General features: G+C 35.3%; 2 protein-coding genes across 2 annotated transcripts; both read right to left on the reverse strand.

Annotated features, from left to right (window-relative positions):
• Window positions 1-6,133: 6,133 nt before the first annotated feature.
• On the reverse strand, window positions 6,134-7,027 carry LOC120526543 (trace amine-associated receptor 4-like). The gene has a single exon (XM_039749706.1). The coding sequence runs from the start codon at window positions 7,025-7,027 to the stop codon at window positions 6,134-6,136; it is 894 nt and encodes a 297-aa protein (XP_039605640.1).
• Window positions 7,028-18,792: 11,765 nt separating this feature from the next.
• Window positions 18,793-19,794, reverse strand: LOC120526544 (trace amine-associated receptor 4-like). The gene has a single exon (XM_039749708.1). It carries the CDS (start codon window positions 19,792-19,794, stop codon window positions 18,793-18,795), a length of 1,002 nt encoding a protein of 333 aa, XP_039605642.1.
• Window positions 19,795-22,745: the final 2,951 nt, after the last annotated feature.

Below are 22,745 nucleotides of genomic sequence, written 5' to 3' on the forward strand. Positions count from 1 at the left end.
TAAGCTAACAGATGGCTTAACATCTATTACAGAGCTGATTGTGTGGCGACTGGTTACTTGGAGAAAGAAAAGTAAGTACAGGAATTAGAGGTACGTTTGAAAAAGACAGTACTGGTGCAATAAAGCATTTCATCGAAGGTCGCGCACAATCACTGTGCCACCGTGTTCCCATGTTTAATAACATGCTTTAACTCCTATCATCATGAAAATGATATCACGTATACATCTCAGTATTTTATTCAGAGAGCTGTAATATCACAAATGTAATGGATTCTGTGTCCTGTCGGAGGAAGAGAAAGCCAGTTTAAGAAGCACGTATTGATTCACACAAAAAGAGCACATAGAAGATCAAATACAAAACAAATTACTACTGACATACTACTTTAGTTACGAGTTAGATTTGGGAAACTAGTAAATTAAACGATTTTAAGATGAAGTTTATGATGTTCTACTTTAATGACAAAATAAACTGTGTGAATAAAGTGGAAATTTTGAGATTAAAGTTGACATTTCGTGCTTTTCCCCACTGTGTGCCTTTTTTTTCTCTGTACCCTAATAAGCTTTCATATGACATTCAGACGGTGGGAAAACACTCGCCTTTTCACAATGACTTTGATATGTGACTTCTTTTTTATTTCGGGCACTGTGCGACTTTGTGAACTTGAGCTTTCGATTCTCCGACATGCTATGTCACTCGATCAACTTCCTTTTCTTGTTTATACCACTGTTTAAACCAACAAATAGTATGTTTTTCCTTGCCTCCACTTGGTATTCAATGAAGTTGTTTTATTTTTCCTTGTGGTTTTGCCATTGTCTTTTCACAGAACGCTGACCTTAAGGTCTATTTACAGGTATATTGATTTGCATATTCACAGAGGCATAATTCTAGGAGGATTTGGGGCGGGACAGCAGGCGCGTGCACGTGCGTTACTTTTCACGTTGACCGGGATTTATGTAGCGGAAGAACATGGAAGTTTGCATACACACAGATTCCTGCATCTGGATTTTTCTGTGCGTTACGCACATTCCCGCTTTTGTGCTTACGCCAAGTTATAGTGTGAGTTCTACACACGCTGTTATACATGAGGCCCCTGGTGTTTCAATGTTACTGAGGAGACGTCTTTGACCCTGAAGGAGTTCTGGAAGAACCATTTTAATATTGCTCATTGCATCAACCTCATAAACAAAGCCTTGGAAGACATCCCAAACTCTACCTTGAACTTGGCCTGGAAGAAACTTTGGCCTGAATGTGTCCGTGAACGGGATTTCAAAAGATTTGAGCCTCCTGTTGTTGATGAGACTATGTCCATGGGCAAGAGCATGGGTGTTGAAGTGGACAATAAGGACATCGAGGAGTTGGTCCTGGATCACAAGGAGGAGCTGACGACGGAGGAACTCGCTGAACTCCAGCAGGAGCAGCATAAGAAAGGGTGGTTATAAAAAGGTGACGCAATAAAAGCCATCATGGAAAAATGTAATGAGTGCCAGGATTTTTTCGAGAAGAACCACCCGGAAAAAGCGGTTTCAAACAATGATAAACATGATGAACGACCATGTCGTCTCACATTTCTGAAAAAATTTTAATGTGCAGGAAAAGGCAAGTCACATTAGATCCCTAATTCGTGAAATCTGGTCCACTAGCTAAATGGCTAAAAACACCAGAAACCCAAGAAATCACAAGAGAGAAAACACCTGAAGGAGAACAGCCCTCCATCATGGAGCCGGACTCTCCCTCAAAAGTGTAATCTCCTCTCCACCCAGTTCCTCCTCACTTCCTTCATGCCAAAACTCGACTCATGCAAGGTTAGTTTTCATGGTTGTTTATGGCTAGTTTTTGTATACATTACGCATTTTCCAAGCTTTCATATTTTCCCTGTGCTTAAAATTCATTAAAAAAAAGTGTTTACAGCAAGCGGTTCGTAAGGGTGTAGCGCAAACTCTTGCAGTGTTATTCATTTAGTTTACTATTACACTGTGCATTCTATGGTATAATTAACTATTTTTGTTTTCTTAAAAATCTTAAAAAAATATATTTGCATACAGTTCATACGGTGTGGAAAGGATTAATTGTACTTACATACAATTTTATGGTGGAAATTACATTTGGGGCGTGACCAAACGGGTCGCGTCCAGAGTTTTGGAACGGATTACAGTCGTGACCAGAGGTACCACTGTATATGGCAAAACTGGAACACAAACACTTTGTCCTTTGCTGCATGTGCTCATTTGGGGCAGGAAGAGAGGGGGAGAGCAGCTGATTGTTACAAAAGAAGACACTTTTGCAATGTGCTTAATGCCTTCAGTTCTTGCCCTTCGCAAGGAGACACTCTCTCTCAGCTGCTTCACAGAAACAGAAACAGGTAACAGTTATAAGGCCGGTTTTCCTACCCATAACCCCATCTGCAAAAGAAACTCTGAAATTAGATAGTACTTTTTATAATACTTATAATACTAATATTAGTACTACTACTAGTCATAATAATAATAATAATAAATATTATTATTATTATTATTTATGTAGCACCTGTCTCATGATTAAGGTGCTTAAAGGTGATCTGATAACACAATAAAACATCAGGAGAGTATGGTAGTCCATTCATGCTCTCCATTACACAAGATATTCACTTCAACTAAAAGAAGCTTTCAATTGGTCCCACTCCCTTATTCTAAACAAATTTTAGACAGATGGAGGACTAACTTAATGAATACCTCAGAACTGCGAATTTGATTTAACAAGCATGAAAAAAAGAAAGTGGGATTTGTTTCAATGGTTATTATAATTAAATGTCAGTATTAATTACATGGCCCAAAAGAATCCAGGCTTATGTAAACAGAAAAAGAAGTTCAACTCACTTAATTAAAGGAAACATACTATAGTTTTGACATTTTTGCAGCACTTTCAATGCAATAAAATGAGTCCCAAATACAGACATTCAGCTTATGAAAACAATAAGTTATTGCAAAAACAATGCAATGCTACTAATTGCATCAAATAATATTATTACTGATACATTATTAAAATAGTCAGTGGTATGGGATAAGTAATAATGTTCACAAGAATGTCAACTTGGAAATAGTTCTCTTAAAACTGACCTTTTATCCATTGCGTCAGATAAGCACATCTTTTTTTTCCTGTGTTACATACTGTATACTTTATTTTGCACTCACTCCAGGGCCAAACTTAAGCTACATGTCTTTGGGGATATAGGAGGAAAAATGGAGTACTGAGAGGAAAACTCCCAAAGGCATTAGGATAATGTGCAAAGTCCACCTGGACAATATCTGAGCATGGGAGACAAACCCAAGAAGGTGGATTCATAAGAGAGCAGTGCTACCCATACCAAACTATGCTGCCCTAAAATCAGCTTTAGTAATGCATAAATGGAGCAAATGGACAGAATTAAAATCACATTTAATCTGGTCTTGATTTAAGCTGCAATAATGCAATGTGGTTTTGTTTGCTGTTTAATGTGAAGATCTGTGATACGATTTGTATATTTGTAGCTGGAGAGCCACAAATGGAGAAAATGAGTCACGTATCTTAAAATAGTTTTTTGACAGCCTAGTCTTTTGACAGCCTACCAGGTGTCATCATCAGAGGAAAATGATTAGACACACTGGAGTCAAAGGCAGTATTTAGCAATTGTGGGATGGGGGTTGGGGTGAGGTTGTTAGGGGGAGTAGATTAATAAGGTGAGGTTCAGACGGTGTTCATCATAAAGTCTTTATTTATTATTTGGATATTCTTCTTTTTAAGCCTGCATATGCTGGGTTCAAGTCCAAGTGTTTGTTAATAGCATTTTCGTTAGAGAGCCATGATTCTGCCAACTCTCTGACAGTCATAGTATATATGTACTAATTTATTTATATATAATTAACATTCATGCTGTTGATGATACATTATATTTTGTTTTGATCGTTTGTAAAATGGTAATTTTTCCACACACCCTAAGAATTATTATTTGGTAACCCCACTATAACTTTGAAAGATAGACTGTTGATAATATTGAATTATTTTCATTATTTTTGTTTGTTCATTGATTGGGAAAGATAAAAGAAAGAGGTGAAAAAGGTGAAAATTGAATAAACAGCTTTCACGACTTAGTCTTTAAATTATACTGAATGGCATCTTCAGTGTGCTATATTATTATAATAAATACTAAATACAGTATGCTGGGCAACAACTTTGACTTTCACAATTTTGCAAATTTACATCCCTTCACTTAATCATGACTAAACATGAGCAATTCACTTTATAATGCCAATACTTCTTAAATATAAAAAGGAAAATATATATACTGTATGTATGTATGTATGTACATATAATTTATAAAGAAATAGCTTTGGAGGAATGTTCACTGTAAAAGAGTATATTTTATTTAGTGATGCACATGCCATACTATACACTGAAATCTGAAGAAATGCACAGCAAAGGGGCAAATTACAATAACACTCTGTTAGATTTGGAATTATTTAACTGCAAAGAACATTTTTAGTTATGGGGACCCTGACTTGAACTAATAGTTTGGAGAATGTTACTTTGCAATATGTTAAAAACTGTCAAAATGAGAAAAGAGCCAAATCATAATATAAAGTGCAAAAAATACACATTACTTTTACACTGAACACATGGAAAATGGTTAGAAGCACAATGTGTTGGCTGTTGCGCCTTCTTAAGAACAGGGCAGACTCAGTGAAGGCTCAACAGCACACATAATTTTTCTAAGTGGCTTTTTTTTAATAGTAAAATTAGTGTTGTATTATTCTTTTGCAGATACAATAACGTATTTCTTGTGTAGGTTCCAAGAGTAAGGACAGAAAAGTATACTGTAAAAGACAGGTTTACTAGAATGTGAAAGTAACATTAGGTAAATATTGTTTCTACGAAAATTCATAACAAAAGAGATACCCTAGGTGTTGACTAAATGAATATATGATACAAATTGCATCAGTTTTATTCATTTTACATCCATCAATTACCTTCATATATAAAATAAAAGAAGACAATTGTTGTGTTTATTATGTTTATTATACTGTTCACAAAAGAAATATACTTAGTATCTTCCTGAAATGCACAATTAATACTAATGATAAAAACTCAAAGTGTTTTGGTGTCAAAGCCTATACCAGCAACACTAACTGACTACAGGTGCCAGACCTAGATAGGGGGTCATTAAAGACCCTGTTTATTCATAGGTAGACACACTTTGGTCTCTGCCTGTTTCACATTGTTCATCAACTTTACAGTATTCCATAGGACTATTGAAAGAAACCTGAGTCTTCAATGAAAAAGCTCATAAAAATGAAAATAGCATGCAAATTTCATATACAGTTGATCCTTGCCAGAATTAAATCAGAGCTCATGCACTGAGAGGTGATAGCCCTCAGAAAATACAGTATGCAGATCTCATTTTTTTGTATTTTGAAATTGCTTATTACTTAATACCCATTTTAAGTTTTACACCAACTAACCATACAAGTGAAACTTTCCAAAATGGATGGGTAAACACACTCTTCTTTGGACCATGCATTGTATTTTTCATACATTAGAGTGAGACAACGTAATATTAACTATAACAAAAAAGACAACAATGTTTATATAAAAACACCTTTACACAGAGAATCACCAAATGAGGACAAGTTGTAAATGAAAAAAAATACTTTGGAAAAAATAAAGAAGAAAGTTTGATAACTAAAATGTTGTTTATCTAGTTATCATTGCTGATGTGAGCTTTACCTTTTCCTGTAGAGTCTATTCAATATGGCTCATATTTCTTTGACTTCATCATAGGTGCAAAAAATAAATAAATAAATAAACTACACATTTCCATTCATAATTGATACATTATGAATCCAGTACAAGGTACTTTTTCCATAATATTTTTTTATTTTATACAGCAAATAAAAATACAGATGTTATTAAAAAATGCACAATGGAATCAAGAGTCACTTAACTAATCAGCACAATATGTATCATTTACAAATCTGTTTTTTTAATTAAAAAAATGGCTAACAAGAAAAACATTTTTTAATTAAAAAAATGGCTAACAAAGAAAAACAAAAAGTTAAAAAATGACTCTCCATAACAATCACAACTTAACTTTCTGTACATGTAATTATAGATGTTAGCATTTTAATCTGTATATAGTTTTATAGTAGAAGAGTTAGATTTAAAAATTTGGCATGTTAAGAGAAGTTTTAATGCCTTTCTAAACCATGGATAGAAAAATGCATATATAAGTGGGTTGAAGGCAGAATTTGTGTATCCAAGCCAGACAACAAATTCCATTACAGGCTGAGCTGTTGTGAAACTGACATAAACATCAATCAAACATACAGAAAAGTAAGGTAACCAACAAAAGACAAACGCTCCCATTACAATGCCCAATGTTTTTGCCGCTTTATGTTCTCTGCTTTGTGTGCTTTTGTTGTTATTTTGAATTTTATTCTCCATGCTCTGTATCATTCTGACTTGTCTACTGGCCACTCTGAATATCTGTCCATATATGCCTATCATTGAAAAACAAGGTATCATAAATGTTAATGCATTAATTAATGACCAGAGTTCATTATAAAGAAGTATACATTTTTCTCCATTGCAAGAAAACACTGCTGCTATATCTTCATAACCCTTGCTATAAGAATCATTATAAATTAAACCAAAACTATACATAAATGGTATCACCCATCCAACAAGTACAAAGATAGTAGCCACCCGAATTGTAATCTTGCTTGTATAGCAGAGAGGATCACACACTGCATAATAACGATCAACAGCAATAAATCCTAAATGAAAAATAGAAACTGTACAAAGCATTACATCCACAATTGTATGTATCTTACAGAACACACGTCCCAGATACCAGCAGGTTTCCACAGACCTCACAATACTGAAAGGAAGCACACAAACCCCAAGCATAAGGTCTGCAGTTGCCAGTGAAAGCACCAGTAGATTGTTTGGGGAATGAAGCTGTTTAAAATGTGAGATGGATACAACGACAAAGAGATTTCCTCCAACTGTAATCATGTTAATTAAAAAAAGAAAACAGTACAAGAAAGATCGAAGAGCAGCTGTCCGGGGTATCTTGTAACAAAAGATGTCATCATAACAATGTTCATTCACACTTTGAAATGTTATGTTCATTCTGGTCAGGGCAGATCCTTTAATGGTCCTTTTGAATAGGGAAGTTTAATGTCAATATTTCTGTAAAGTAAAACAAGTATTTTTTATTTTAATAGAATAGACAAAAATTATGTGCACCGGTATTATATGTTTGTAGAAAATATTGTATTTTATTTTTATTTTATTCAAAAATAATTTCAAGCAATATTTCACATTCCTGAAAACCCCAACTTGTACAAGCAGATAAAAACGTTGGTAATTATTAGACATCTCATTTGCAAAGTCTATAAAAATAAACAGTAAGATGAAGCACAAATGTATGTTGTGCAAATGTTTTCACCTGCCGAACAGGAAATACCCTTTTACAGTATATTCTTTACATTGCATACTAATAACAGGAGATTTTTTCTTTTTTTCACTAAAATAAAATCCAAGTAAATGCAGACAATGCATATTTGATACAAATGTAAAAAAAAATTAATGTGTCCTTGTTTATTCGAATTATCTAGATGATGTACATTTTTAAAATCATATTGCAGTTTTGTATAAATCACATCATGCATTTGAGCAAAATCTAATAATTCTTTTTTTATGAGAAATAGTTACCTTAATAACAAATCACTTCTTCATTGCTGCATGAAGCACATTTGTGAGAAACAAAACAGCAAAAAAGGTTGGTATCTATCTATCTATCTATATATATATATTCGTAGTATACTTTTTAAAACACATTTCCATTAAACACAACAAAAATCTAGTAAAAAGTATTTAGTTGAATAATTACCTTATTACTAATGTTCCATTGATTACATCTTAGTCTTTTATTGCTTATTGAGATGTATTGAGAAAAGAAATAGAACAAGAAAATATGTAACTGCATCTGTCTATCTATATATCTATCTATCTTTATATATATATAAATATGCTGTACACACGGTGCAGAAACACAAAATATGTCTGATTCTGGTGAGAGCGAGAAAACAACTAGGTGGTGCCAAGGGATTCTGCACAAGGTGTTAAAAAGTGTTAAGTTAGAGTGATAACACTTTATTCTCTGTACAACAGAGTACCTTTATTTTGACAGTAAGCATACTTAGAAAGTCACATTTTAATGGTATGATATTAAACATTACATTATTGGAGCTTGTGTAAACTCTGAGAAAACTATTTAAAAGTATATTATCACTGTATTTATGTGTAATACAGTGGTTTAGAATTCCAAGAATAGAGTCTTGAGGTAAAATGAATTCATACATGTAACTAACATTCACAGTCAAAATATACAGTGCAATGAAAAAGTATTCAATCCTTTTATCATACAAATGATTGTCATTGGGATTATCCTGACATTTGGTTAACTTGGTAGGGAATTTGTATTTGTACAGTAGATATTTCATAGTGCTGCCCAAAATAGAAAGCAAATTTTTAAAAACATTAAAAATGTCCAAAAAGTAAAATGTCAACAATTTGTAAGTATTCATCCCCTTTGTTCAATACATGGTTGAGCATCTAACAGCTATTACATTAAGTAGTATTTTTTGATAATTCATTAAAAACAAGTTTTGCTCATTCTTCTTTGCAAAATTATTCAAACTGCACCAAGTTACTTGGGAGGAAGTGATGAACAGCAATTTTTATGTCTCGCCACAGATACTCAATGGGGTTAAGTTCAGGACTCTGACTAGATCACTCAAAGACATCAATTATCTGGCAGTGTGTTTGGGCCATTGTCCTGTTGAAAGACAAACTTCCTACACAGTTTAAACTTCCTGGCCGAGAGGATCAGGTTTTCGTCCAGGATCTGTTTGCATTGCATACAGCATAAATCCTCCCATCAATACTGACCCAATGGTCAGTCCTTGCTCCTAAAAAGCATGTCCACCTCATGCCACCACCACATTTTACAGTGGGGATCATGATACCTGGTTGACACTTACTGTAAGATTTATATCATACATATCGTCTTGCATGTGATGGTCTGCACTTAGCTCTGCAGTATGTTGAGTGCCTTTGAGATGGCCTTGTACCCTTCTCCAGATCTGTCCTTCTCTATAATTCTATTTTTGACTTGTTTTGAATGCTCTTATGTCTCCATTTTTGTTTGCTTTGTGGAAAAGCTGTAGCATAGGGTTGAACCTCAGCAAGTAAGGGGGTATTTAGCCTCACAAATTATTTGAGAACAGGTGATCCACCTCTTTCCTATGTAGGGCATACTACATGCAGTTCAGAACAGGTCATCCACCTGAAGCTAAGAATGTTCTGGCCTGCTATCCCATACTCCCACAGCCGCAGAAACAACAAAAACCTCTTCCAGCTCAAGCCTTGTTTATCAGGGAGTGAAGTAGTACCTAGAGCTGTATAGGCTAAAAAATATATTGTTATTTGGAACACATGCATTTCATGTGTGTTACGTGTCTACAAAGATCTAGGTACAGTAAGTGTACGATGACAGGACACATGTTGAACACATACCTGAAAGAAAAATAAGCACTACACAAAAACTTGTAATCCCAGCCCACCTTAAATCCCTTGGCACCTGTCCATTCTATGTCTTTTGTTTTGTAAATGTGTTGGTAAGCACCAGCAGCAAGCAGCCTGCTATCCCATCCCCACACCGCTGGAGGTAGGGTAAAAAATTCTTTCTGCTCAAGACTTGATTATCTGGGAGTGAGGTACCTGGAGCAGTACAGAGTAAATAATATATCGTTATTTGGACAGCAAAGTACACTAACCTTGTATAATAGTAACAATAAGAGCAGCTCACGACTCAAAACGTTTATTTTGGGACACGTTTGGGACCTTTTGAATAGGACTCAGCAGCTCCTACCTCTGTACTACCAAAGAAGTCATGACAACAAGCCACACTAACCTGATTTCTTTTTATTCAGTTATAGTCTTGAATAAAAGCCCACTTGTTTTGTTATACTTGTACCTTTTGTGAAATTGCTTTTTTTGATATTTGGACTTCAGTATTCACACATTATACACTTCATGTCAAAATTTTGTTGTTAGTACTAAAACATGAAAAACATTTGTCTGTGTAGATTCTGTGTAGGTCTGCCTGTGTGGATCAAACCCCTTGAAGTTTAGAAGCCTTAAAGATTGATTAGCTAAACTATGGGATAATGAAAAATTGGTATTCTATCTATGACAGAAGGAGGAGATCATATTTGAAAACAACCAAATCCATATACAGTGGTGTGAAAAACTATTTGCCCCCTTCCTGATTTCTTATTCTTTTGCATGTTTGTCACACAAAATATTTCTGATCATCAAACACATTTAACCATTAGTCAAATATAATACAAGTAAACACACAATGAAGTTTTTAAATGATGCTTTTTATTATTTAGGGAGAAAAAAATCCAAACCTACATGGCCCTGTGTGAAAAAGTAATTGCCCCCTTGTTAAAAATAACCTAACTGTGGTGTATAACACCTGAGTTCAATTTCCGTAGCCACCCCCAGGCCTGATTACTGCCACACCTGTTTCAATCAAGAAATCACTTAAATAGGAGCTGCCTGACACAGAGAAGTAGACCAAAAGCACCTCAAAAGCTAGACATCATGCCAAGATCCAAAGAAATTCAGGAACAAATGAGAACAGAAGTAATTGAGATCTATCAGTCTGGTAAAGGTTATAAAGCCATTTCTAAAGCTTTGGGACTCCAGCGAACCACAGTGAGAGCCATTATCCACAAATGGCAAAAACATGGAACAGCGGTGAACCTTCCCAGGAGTGGCCAGCCGACCAAAATTACCCCAAGAGAGCAGAGACGACTCATCCGAGAGGTCACAAAGACCCCAGGACAACGTCTAAAGAACTGCAGGCCTCACTTGCCTCAATTAAGGTCAGTGTTCACGACTCCACCATAAGAAAGAGACTGGGCAAAAACGACCTGCATGGCAGATTTCCAAGACGCAAACCACTGTTAAGCAAAAAGAACATTAGGGCTCGTCTCAATTTTGCTAAGAAACATCTCAATGATTGCCAAGACGTTTGGGAAAATACCTTGTGGACTGATGAGACAAAAGTTGAACTTTTTGGAAGGCAAATGTCCGTTACATCTGGCGAAAAGAAACACAGCATTTCAGAAAAGAACATCATACCAACAGTAAAATATGGTGGTGGTAGTGTGATGGTCTGGGGTTGTTTTGCTGCTTCAGGACCTGGAAGGCTTGCTGTGATAGATGGAACCATGAATTCTACTGTCTACCAAAAATCCTGAAGGAGAATGTCCGCCATCTGTTCGTCAACTCAAGCTGAAGCGATCTTGGGTGCTGCAACAGGACAGTGACCCAAAACACACCAGCAAATCCACCTCTGAATGGCTGAAGAAAACAAAATGAAGACTTTGGAGTGGCCTAGTCAAAGTCCTGACCTGAATCCAATTGAGATGCTATGGCATGACCTTAAAAAGGCGGTTCATGCTAGAAAACCCTCAAATAAAGCTGAATTACAACAATTCTGCAAAGATGAGTGGGCCAAAATTCCTCCAGAGCGCTGTAAAAGACTCATTGCAAGTTATCACAAAAGCTTGATTGTAGTTATTGCTGCTAAGGATGGCCCAAACAGTTATTAGGTTCAGGGGGCAATTACTTTTTCACACAGGGCCATGTAGGTTTGGATTTTTTTCTCCCTAAATAATAAAAACATCATTTAAAACTGCACTTTGTGTTTACTTGTGTTATATTTGACTAATGGTTAAATGTGTTTGATGATCAGAAACATTTTGTGTGACAAACATGCAAAAGAATAAGAAATCAGGAAGGGGGCAAACAGTTTTTCACACCACTGTATTCCCAGACTTCTCTCTGGTCACAGCTGTGAATGGGCTGCATTTTACAGCTTTAAACAGGACCCACAAAGAGCTGAATTCAGATATTGTCTTGTTTTCCCAGCTAGACTGACAGTAATGCTAAATGATCAAGTTTTTGGCAATACCTCTGCATAGGAAGCAGAACAAGTGCTAGATGATTGATTTTGATAATCTTTAAAACATAAAATTATTATATTTGCCAGAGAGAAATAGTGTATGTGGAGTGCAATGAAGAGGACTAGCAGTGTTGGACAGGTTGTTTAAGTATGTAATTGTGCTAGCAGTTTGTACCAGCTTTAATATAAGACATATATGCTGGTATTCCACCTCTCCAATTTGTTTACTTTTATTTTCACTTTTATCTGAATACGTTAGTAATATTTTATCCTTATTAGAAATAGTGTATTTTAACCTTTTCTTTTTCTGTTGCAAGGCTTTGATATAATAATAGTACAATACACTTCGTATAGTTACAAATAACTTAGGGGGCCTCCGGGACTTAACTTAAGAACCACTGGCTTAAAATATCAATAACTTCTGTTTCTATTATTCAATCTTTATTGTTGGAAAAGATGAGATCTTGACAAGCATTACCACATGTTGGACTTGAAACAAATTGGGTGAGAACTGGATTATTTACCATTAGCACCATTTAGGTTTATCTTTTTTTATTTCCAAAATGGGCTTCCCAGTCAATATTTGGAAAGTTAAAATCCCACATGCTCACTGCATTTTTCTATTGTACATATGTCATATTTGATTAAATAATTAAATAATGTAGTTTCCCAAAATATCAGAATTTGCCAGCACACTTCAGTCATCAAATCTCTGGGCTCTCCCTTACTAGCTTGTAATTCTGACTTGTTAATTTCTTCTACTTTGATTTCATAGGCCTGAATATTATTTACAGTAGCATATATAATATCACATCTCCTCTTTTCCTTCCTTGTTTGTCTTCTCTAAAGCATGCATAACCACTAATATGGTATTTTGCTCCATTTCTCTCATTTGGTCATGACTCCACAATTCCTATGGTCCCAGACCAATACTGTTGCCTCTAGTTTAAGCATTTCTAATGGTCCTCTCATTAAGAAGTAAACATTTTAAAAGAGGACTACTGTCTATTTAATTCTAACAAAGTTTCAAGTTTTTTGTATCATTTGGTTTGTTTGTTGTTTCTTCATGTCTTTTATTGCTTTTTCTTCTCCACAGAATCTAGTTTAAATATTTGCACACTTCTCTCAACATCCTCACTTCTAGAATGACTGTCTCATTAAGTAAAGAAGAGTTTTTCAGGAAAGGCTTTCAATTGTCTTAGAAAAGTAAATAATTCTTGTTTGAACCATGGTTTCGTCCATACATTATGACATTGTTTATTTCACCTTGCAAGGCTTAATTTACTTTAATTGATGCAAAATGTTTGTAAATTTTAACCTATTTGTTGTTCCCTGAAGAAGGCTGATTTGTAATATTCTGATATTTTCTTTAAACTTAAAAATCTGGCTTACCTTTTCACCATTTTAGGTCATTCATTGCATTTCAAGTGATTACATTTGAAGAAAACTGGAAAAACTGAGGTGTTCTAAAACGTTTGACCAGTAGTGTATATACACACATACAATGTTTAATATTGTATAGGCCCCCTTTATGCCACCAAAACAGCTCTGACTCTTCAAAGCATGGACTCCACAAGACCTCTGATGGTGTCCTGTGTAATCTGGTGTGAATAGGTCAGCATCAGATCTTTTACTTGTATAAGAAGTGAGGTGGAGCTTCCATGCAATGGACTTGTTTTTCCAGCACATTCCAAAAATGCTTGATTGGATTGAGATCTGAGGAATTGTGAGGCCAAGTCAACACCTTGAACTATTTGTCATGTTCCTCAAACCATTCCTGAGCAATTTTTGAAGTGTGGTAGGACACATTATAATGGTGAAAGTGGCAACTACCATCAAGGTATGCTGTTGCCACGAACGTGGTCTGCCACAGTCTATAGGTAGATTCCTCTGTGTCAAAGTAATATCCATATCAACGTCAGGATCCAAGGTTTACCAGTAGAAAATTGCCTAGAGCAGGAGTTCCCAACCTGGATTGAAGAATTCATATTCTTTAGCGGTGTCCTTATTTTGTAACAGTGGCTATGAACATGCAAAAGTGTCAGGAAAAGCAAAAACGTACTTTTCAGTTCAAGAGAAGTTGAGAACCTACCTGAATCTGTGGGGGACAAGCCTTAGTGAATTCATGCTACTGTCTGAAAGAAATTTTACTGTTCTAAAATATGCTTTATTTAGTTCATCTCAAGCAGGCACAGTGGTTAGTATTGCTGCCTCACAAATTTTTCTTCCAATTGGTTCAGCAAAGTTATCCATCAGGGACACTTTAAAGACCATCACACTATTATAATCCCAATAGTATTATACACATTATGATATTATAATCATTATAATACAGTTTTGTTGAACTCCACTCATCACTATTGTAGATACATTATGCATCATCTTTATGGTGTTTGGTGTTTTGAAGTTTATTCCAACCCTTTTGTTAATAAGACATTCACTTTGCAAGCTGTGAGAGGCCTCAGACCATATGTACCCAGGTTCTGCTTGGTTTTGTAAACAGATGGCACCCTGTGTCAAAGCAGTGCTAATGTTTCTGTATGGTTTTCACTTCTTTTTTATATTCACATCCATGACGCAGGCTTTAGTAAATACACCGAAATTAATTGTGTATCATTTACAAAATTAAAGCACTTGATTGTAATCAATCTGTAACAATATAATGGTGCACGGAATAGCCAAAATATTCCAACTACCATGGCTGCTTTAGTGTTCTTAGAAGACGTTGCAAATGGAAGAATTAGAAGAGAGCGTGTATTTAGAGATCGTACTGATTTCTTGTCCCATGATGATGACTGGCTTCTAAGTCGATTTTGATTTCCAAGAGCTATCCTCTGGGAGCTGTGTACTGAAGTGGGGCTGGCGTTTCAAAGGCAGATTTTGAAGAACTATGTTTTGCCTGCTCCTTAGCCACAGGAGCTGTTCAGTGTTCAGTATTTCTCAGTCATCACTGAGTCACTCCATGCCAGCTATGGGATGGTATTATCCGCTTGTCAACCACATTTGAAGGATTTCCTCCTTACACTATAGTTGAACATGCAAACATCAAAGTGCAATTTGCAGCAACATCCGGTTTTCCGCTATAAAGGTGCCTTCAGAGAATTAATTTGCTTATGTAAATAGAAAACGTTTCCACTCTATTAATGTGAAAATTATCTTTGATGTAAAAATGAGTCTCATTAATGTTGTGATGAGAGATATAACTCTCACCCAAAATTGCAGCAGCTTGCTTCTCAAATAGTGCAAGCCTTGGAATAGTGTTACCTCCTCCAGTGGTGCTGACACTTGGACTGTGGGCTGCGATTCATCTTTCTATGTTGAGTTTAATATCTGACTGCTTCAGACACTTGAACGTGAACTGTTGAGTGCCTCAGCCACGTTGTGCCACTCCATCAAATTCATTTTGTTGCTTATACCACTGCTTATGCAACCAAAATAGAATGTGTTGCCTTAACTCCATTTCACTGAGTAGGACCTCCATTTCACATTCAATAAAATTGTTTTTTATGTGTGCTTTCACCATTGTCTTTTAACAAAACACTGAACAGAAGGAGCAATTTATATTGATTTGCATATTCGAATAGGTGAAATTCTGGGAGTAGTTGGGGAGGTGCTGTAGGCTTGTTCATGTCTGTTAAAATTCACACTGATTGGGATTTATAAAAGGCAAGTTCATAAAACTTTGTTTATGCACAATTTCATGCATCTGAATTTTCTTGTGCATGCGTACATTTCTAGTTTTATCCATAATCAATGTTTTAGTGTGAATTCTAAGCAAGGCATTATACATGAAGGCCCCAGGTGATCATTGAAGTGTGTTATGTGATAAACTTCATTCTCTTCATTTTTCATGAAAACATAACATTACATTTTTTTCTCAGAAACCACTCACAAACAACTATGAAGTATATGAGGTAAAATATGAGGATGGCAGTGCCCCTGGGTTGCCGTCGTGCCTTGGACTCCCAGGAACTGCTCAGCCCTTTGTTGCAGTACTTCCACCACACCCAGAAATGTTGCCAGAAGAAGATCATGGGATACCTGGAGCACTTCTGAGTGCTCTATAAAAGAAGCCAGCGGCCACTACTCTGGGGGGCAGAGTCAGGAAGAATGGGGACGAAGCTAGCCGGGAGGAGTGGAGAAAGAAAGAAAGAAAGAGAAAGAAAGAAAGAAAGAAAGAAAGAAAGAAAGAAAGAAAGTCTCATCACGCAGGACATGAAAGTGTCTTTCTGAGAAAGTCACATCTCGTCTCGTCCCAAGATATTTTTATATAATAGATATATATTTTATGTATATTATCCATTTTTACTCTTCCTTACAAATTTGAATTTCAGAGTGTGTTACACAGACATCATGTTTCTTTGCCAGTTCTTTTTATTTAATTTTCAGTATCTATTCAATACAGCAATTGAGACAGAGTAATTAACATTTGACAGGAATCTGCATACAATATATATATCCAGTGAATGCAATATAAACAGAGTTGAACAATTACAATTATCAGGTATTGAAAAACAAACACCAATTTCTATCAAACGTAAACTTTCACAAAGGCTGTCCACTTGTCACTAGGTACCAAACTAAACTAAAAGAAAAGAGAGGTAGCATTAAGTCATTTAATTTTAATTTCCATAATGTTTGCTCTCTAACTAATTTGGCTAATGATATTTAACAAATGTTATTTGTTTTAGCTTATCTAAAAGCATTAAACTCCTTCATTAATTCCTATAAAGATTATTTAGTGGAAAACAAGCAAAAGGAAATCAGGAAATGTCTATTTTAATCCATTTGTGGAGGTTTAGGTACTGGGGTTTACTGAAAAAAAACAAAGAATATACTGACTCAACAAAGACAGCAATCTGGCTGAGAAATGCAAAAAATTATATAAAAAAATATTGCATTATGTGAAGCAGAATAGGAAAAAAGAAACATACAAATTGCAGCACTTCACGTATACTAGCTGAGATATGCACCAGGACACCACCCAATATGTATTTGGAATAATTATCAAGATGGGTCGAAAGACAATTGTTAGTTACATTACTACCTTTCACTTCTTCAAACACCAGAAACCGTGTATAATACCTCAATGAGAGTCAATGTAGTTGGGGAGTAAAGTGCTTGTGCTTCAGCATAAAAAGACAAGCAGTTTCCATAAACATACATATGTGTGACCCTACATAATGTTCCTCAGACAAACCTAAAACTGGATCATCTTTTTCAAGAAGCAAAGCATTACATTCTTTTTCAAAAATATGTTATACTGTCAATTAACATTTCATTTCAGACAAGCACACTGGTGTATCAGTCAATAAATAGGGGAGGATGAAAGAAGGGGCTTGGCAAGTGTACACATAACTCTTGTCTTAGACTTAGATTTTGTGTATGTATTCACGCTTTTTCATCCATCCATTTCCATGCATCCAAAGCACTGTTATGAAAAAACTACAGTATCTGTAAGGTACATTTTACATAAACACCATCTCAAAATGTCCAAATCTGATGCCAAATCTGATGGTCTATTTGTTCTGCCCTGGTTTAAATTCTTGAACACACCAATATCTCAGAAACTGATAAAGCTTGTTTAGAAGTTGGAAACATATACAGTAGGTTCCCTTCACCCTCAAGCTCAATCTGTTTTTTTCACTCATGTGTATGAGAAGTATGAACAGCAAAACAACATGGACAACAACAACATCTATCTACTGTATCTATCTATCTATCATATTTACAAGGACTAAGCAAACAAGAACACGTTCAAGTTAGTTCATTTATTTACAAAACAGGAAAAGCACATGAATAAATTAACCTAAACTAGGAACTGCAGTAAATACAGACCAAATTATGCATGAGTGTTCTCAGAAAGTGTTGTATTTAGCAGCACAAAATGAAAATATAATGGCCATACACACTGCAACTTTTTTCTAAAGTATAGAACTGATTTTTTTTCAAACAGCTAAAATATAAAATGTCTTTTTCGCCCTCTCATATCTGCTAAAGAATGGTGTCTGATGATGCCAACTCGATGTGGTATCAACTCTCAATCCAGGCTCTTTTCATGTGTAACTCCAGCTGGTGGAAACAGCTTCCCATCTCCATCCGCTGACTACTTCACTGTATTTGAGAAGTGTTTGTAGACTGTCTTCTTCTGTGAATATTTAATAATGACTTTGACAATAGACTTATGAAGCTAAGGAAAGAGTAATGAGTCTTGTGCCATTTTGTTTGGTTTAAAGCTCTTAACTTGTGATGATCAATTTTGTAAACTTATTTTGTAACACTTCTTTCAAAACAGTTCTCCAGACTAATGTTTTATATTGTTGAACTCTTTTATAAATCACTTTCAACAAATGTAGGTCATGTAATTTTTTTAACCCACTTAGTCCCAAACAGGGTCATGGTGTTTGTCCCAACCAGCAAGGCAGGAACAAAATGATACAGGGAAAACCACAAACACACCCCAAGCACACACTAGGGACAATTTATTATCGCCAATCCACCTACCTGCATACCTTTGGAAAGTCTGAGGAAACCCTTGCAGACATGGTTAGAACATGCAAACTCTACTCAGGAAAGATGTGAACCCTGGTCTCGTTACTGCAAGACAGCAGCTGTAGCACTGTGCCACCGTGCCCCCTTCAAATGTAGGTATAATTATTTATTTAAGAACATCTTAGTATCCTTGAATGTTTAAAAATGATAATATTTTCTTGAAAGCAAGTACATTCTTTTATCATTCTGAATATAGTCTGGATGTTGAAGAGTTAGAATTAAATATTCTACATGTTAGAATAATTTTCAGAGCTTTTCTAAACCAGGGATAGAAAAAAGCATATATCATTGGATTAAAAGCAGAATTTGTATAACCTAACCAGCCAGCAAATTCCATCACTGGCTGAGCTGTTGAAAATTTTCCATGAGCATCATACAAGCACATAAAAAAGTAGGGCAGCCAACAAAAAAGAAACACTCCCATTACAATACCTAATGTTTTTGCAGCTTTTCTTTCTCTGTTTCTTGAGATTTTATTTTTGCTTTCTTCTACATTATGCTTTTTATTTTCCATGTTCTGTATCATTCTTGCTTGTCTACTTGCTTCTTTGAAAATCTTTCCATATATAATCATTATTGCAAAGCAAGGTATGAAAAATGCACATGCATTAACTAAAGCCCATGTCTCATTAAATAAGAAAATACATTTTTCACCATTACAAGACAACTGGGCTTCCAAATCTTCATAACCTCTACAGTAAGCACGATCATAAATTAGCCCAAAACTGTACATAAATGAGATTATCCACCCAACAGCTACAAAGATACCCACCACTCTGAAGTTGATTTTTGTTGTATAACAGAGTGGATCACATACTGCATAATAGCGGTCAATGGCAATGAATCCTAAATGTAAAATTGAAACTGTACAAAGCATGAAATCCACACTGGCGTGAAGCTTACAAAATGCAGCCCCCATATACCAGCAGGTGTCAACAGACCTCACAGCACTGAAGGGTAGAACACAAACACCCACCAAAAGATCTGCAGTTGCCAGTGAAAGAACAAGAAAATTGTTTGGAGAATGAAGCTGTTTAAAATGAGAAATAGAAACCATGACTAAAAGGTTCCCACCAATTATTACAATATCAATAAAAAAAAGAAGACAATATAATAATGTCCTGACAGAATCTGTCCGTGGTACCTTATAGCAATATATATCATTGGCACAGTGTTCATCCATGTTTGGGAATGACATATTCATCCTCCTTATAATATGTAATCAGTATCTTTCAAATTCAGTAGTCACTGTTGCTGAAATTGAAAAAGAAACACATTTGAAATGTGTAAAGTCTATCATATGAGCCAAGCAATCTAAAGAATACTGCTACATATCCATTAAATTTAGTTTATATCAAAAAGCAAAAAAAGATCACAGCCACCACTGGTTTAATAATGAATTGTATTCACAACCTAATGTCTTCTCATGTTTTTCACAAAATACAAACTTGCAGATAAAAAATGTAAAAAAAACAATTCTTTATTGTAAATGATAAGAAATGCATGATATTTCAGTTTAAATTGCATAGAATAAAAAGAGAATTATGTTTATTTAAATATCAATAACATTCCTGCATACAAAGTACTAAATAAGTATTTTACATGTTAGAGCCTATTCAGAAATAATTTTCGTACAGTATAATACATATATATATATACAGTATATATATATACACACACACACATATATATATACACAGATACACAAAACGAATGTTCAAAAAGTTTCTACACTTTTTTTTTTACTCTATTAAGAATTTCAAAAACAAGTTACACCACTTTTCTACATAGCCACCTTCGTTTGTAATGTATTTTTTCATGTGTGTATCAACTTTTTAATGCCCAATTACTACTCCTCCTGCCTTCACCATTTCCAATGAAAATATAAAAGTGGGAAAACTTTTTGAATGTCCCTCATATATATACATACAAAATGTTTAATTTGGAAATTCAATTTAGAAGACTTCATGTACGTGATTAATTATTAAGGTTTTCTTCTCTTTGTTGATTTATATATGATTAAATATTAATATTGTATAAGATTTGTATGGAAGTAAAGTGATTTTTAAATTCTACAATTTAAATGTAGTTTTCTTTTCTTTATAGGCAATTTCAAAAATAAGTAATATGTTTGCTGTTTTATTGTCAAATCATGTGGTGTTTTATCAAGAAACTTGAAGATAATTTTCTAATGTTTAAATAATGGTAAAAGATGTTAACGCTTTCAAGAATTATTTACATACCTATATAGAGGAATTGTCAATTTACCAAATGCTGCTCCAGTGAAAAATCTGCATTTATTGTCCTTTTAATATGTTTGCAGGTCCCGCCTCTTCTTCCCTCTACTGACTTATGCAAATCTGTTCACAGTATATTTGAGTTTGGAGAAAGAGAGGTAAATATATTATAACTGAATGTCAAAGTACAATTCTCTAAGGAGTTGTGCATTATCTAATTGTCAATGAAGACTACAAACAGAGTTGTTTTTGTCATGGGTAAATTTTTCACTATAATGGAATATGTGTCTTCTTTGTGCAAGTACATATATTTGGTTGAATAAGTAGCTTTTATGCTGTTATTTGTATTTGCATTAACTGAATTGATATTGATCATTTTTTCTCATTATATTTGTAACGTTCTGGCTGATCTAAACTTGTAACTTTTTTAAGTTAATATAGTGTAATAAGAAGAGACTTGAGGCATGGCAAGGTTTGGGGCAGCCACCCGTTTAATTTGGTTTCCTGGCTACAAAAGCAATTGTTTCATGTAAGGCAAGTTTACATGACAGAGTCCAATACAGAACTGCCTCCCAGAGCAAAGGCAGGAGGCTTTATAGGACGGTGGGCGGAAGTGATGTCATCCTCTGTGCCGGAACCGGAAGTGATGTCGTCCTCGGGCCCGGGACCGGAAGTGATGTGTCCCGCTTCGAGGTCGCAGCTCCTGGTGGGATTTCCCAGGAAAGACCTGTAGAGAACTCAGAAAGAGCGTTAGCGTACCCCGCCCCAGGGCATTTGTATAATCAGTCCTCTCTAAGCCCTTCAGCTGCCTCCAATGCACACGTGTGTGACAATAGTAGATGTTTGAAACAGCACACAGAAGTAGTGCTTTTTTTTTCGTATTTTTTCAATTATTTTAGATGTCCTTTATTTTAATTAACCTGATTTGGTCTTTGAATAGCGTAGAGTGCACAACATCCAAAAAACAAAAAAATCTGAAATTATTTAAAAAAAAAAAAAAAGGGTTTTAAAGAGTAAGGAAAATCCAAATCAAAGGCAGTGATGCATCATGTCACACACAGATGAACAGGAGGAAGTCAATGCAGGCCCTGAAATTTCAACTCCAGTGAGCTTGTAGTCTATACATTCAACATCCAGTATGTTGGCCCTTAGGAAAACTGAAAGTGAAGGCTCAGCACATTTGTGCTGAATAATACAACCAGAGTCTCTTTTACTATTTTCATATGAAACTTCTGCTTCAGTTTTGATATCAGCTGCTTAATGGCAATAAGATGCCACTGGGGAGCTGTGCAGAGGATTGTGTAGAGAATCTGGGCAATCTGAAGACACAGTTACTAAATCAGAGCATGCAGGAAATAATAAAAGAATTAAAAATTAAATGAAGGATGAAGGAATGAAAATATAAAGGTCTGAGCTGTGCAAGTGAAGTCACAAAGATTAAGATAATTTTATGGAGTTAGTTTACTCCCAAAAGTCTGTGTTCAAGTACCATGCATTTTGTAAGCGTGAGTTGCATTCTGAGGGTGAGTGATGCACTTGACAATTGTTTTGTGGTCACGTGATTTTTGCCAGCGTTCTGCGTGATTCTTTGTTCATATTCTTATCTCTACAGAAGAATCGAGCATTGTCACCTTTACGTAAGCTGCATAAACGTGCATCCTTGCTGTGGGTGGAACAATCATAAAGGCAAATAACTTTATTTTTTAAAAGAATAGAATTTGAACCTTGCGATTAGTGTAGAGAAGAGAGTGGTCTAGTATTGATAAGAAGTAATATAATGCAAACAACAAAAATACATCTTTCAGAACCTAAGTCTTTTTTGGTTTGGTGACAACTGGGCGACAGTCAGCTCGGCAAAAAGACAACTCGGCGAAAGACAACCCAGCGAAAAGACAAG

The sequence above is a fragment of the Polypterus senegalus genome, chromosome 3 (assembly GCF_016835505.1).
Source record: "Polypterus senegalus isolate Bchr_013 chromosome 3, ASM1683550v1, whole genome shotgun sequence".
Classification (NCBI taxonomy): Eukaryota; Metazoa; Chordata; class Cladistia; order Polypteriformes; family Polypteridae; genus Polypterus; species Polypterus senegalus.

Bases quoted from the DNA above. Each gene is read 5' to 3' on its own strand.
- LOC120526543 (XM_039749706.1), bottom strand. From the start codon at position 7,027: ATGATTACAGTTGGAGGAAATCTCTTTGTCGTTGTATCCATCTCACAT.
- LOC120526544 (XM_039749708.1), bottom strand. From the start codon at position 19,794: ATGGATGAACACTGTGCCAATGATATATATTGCTATAAGGTACCACGG.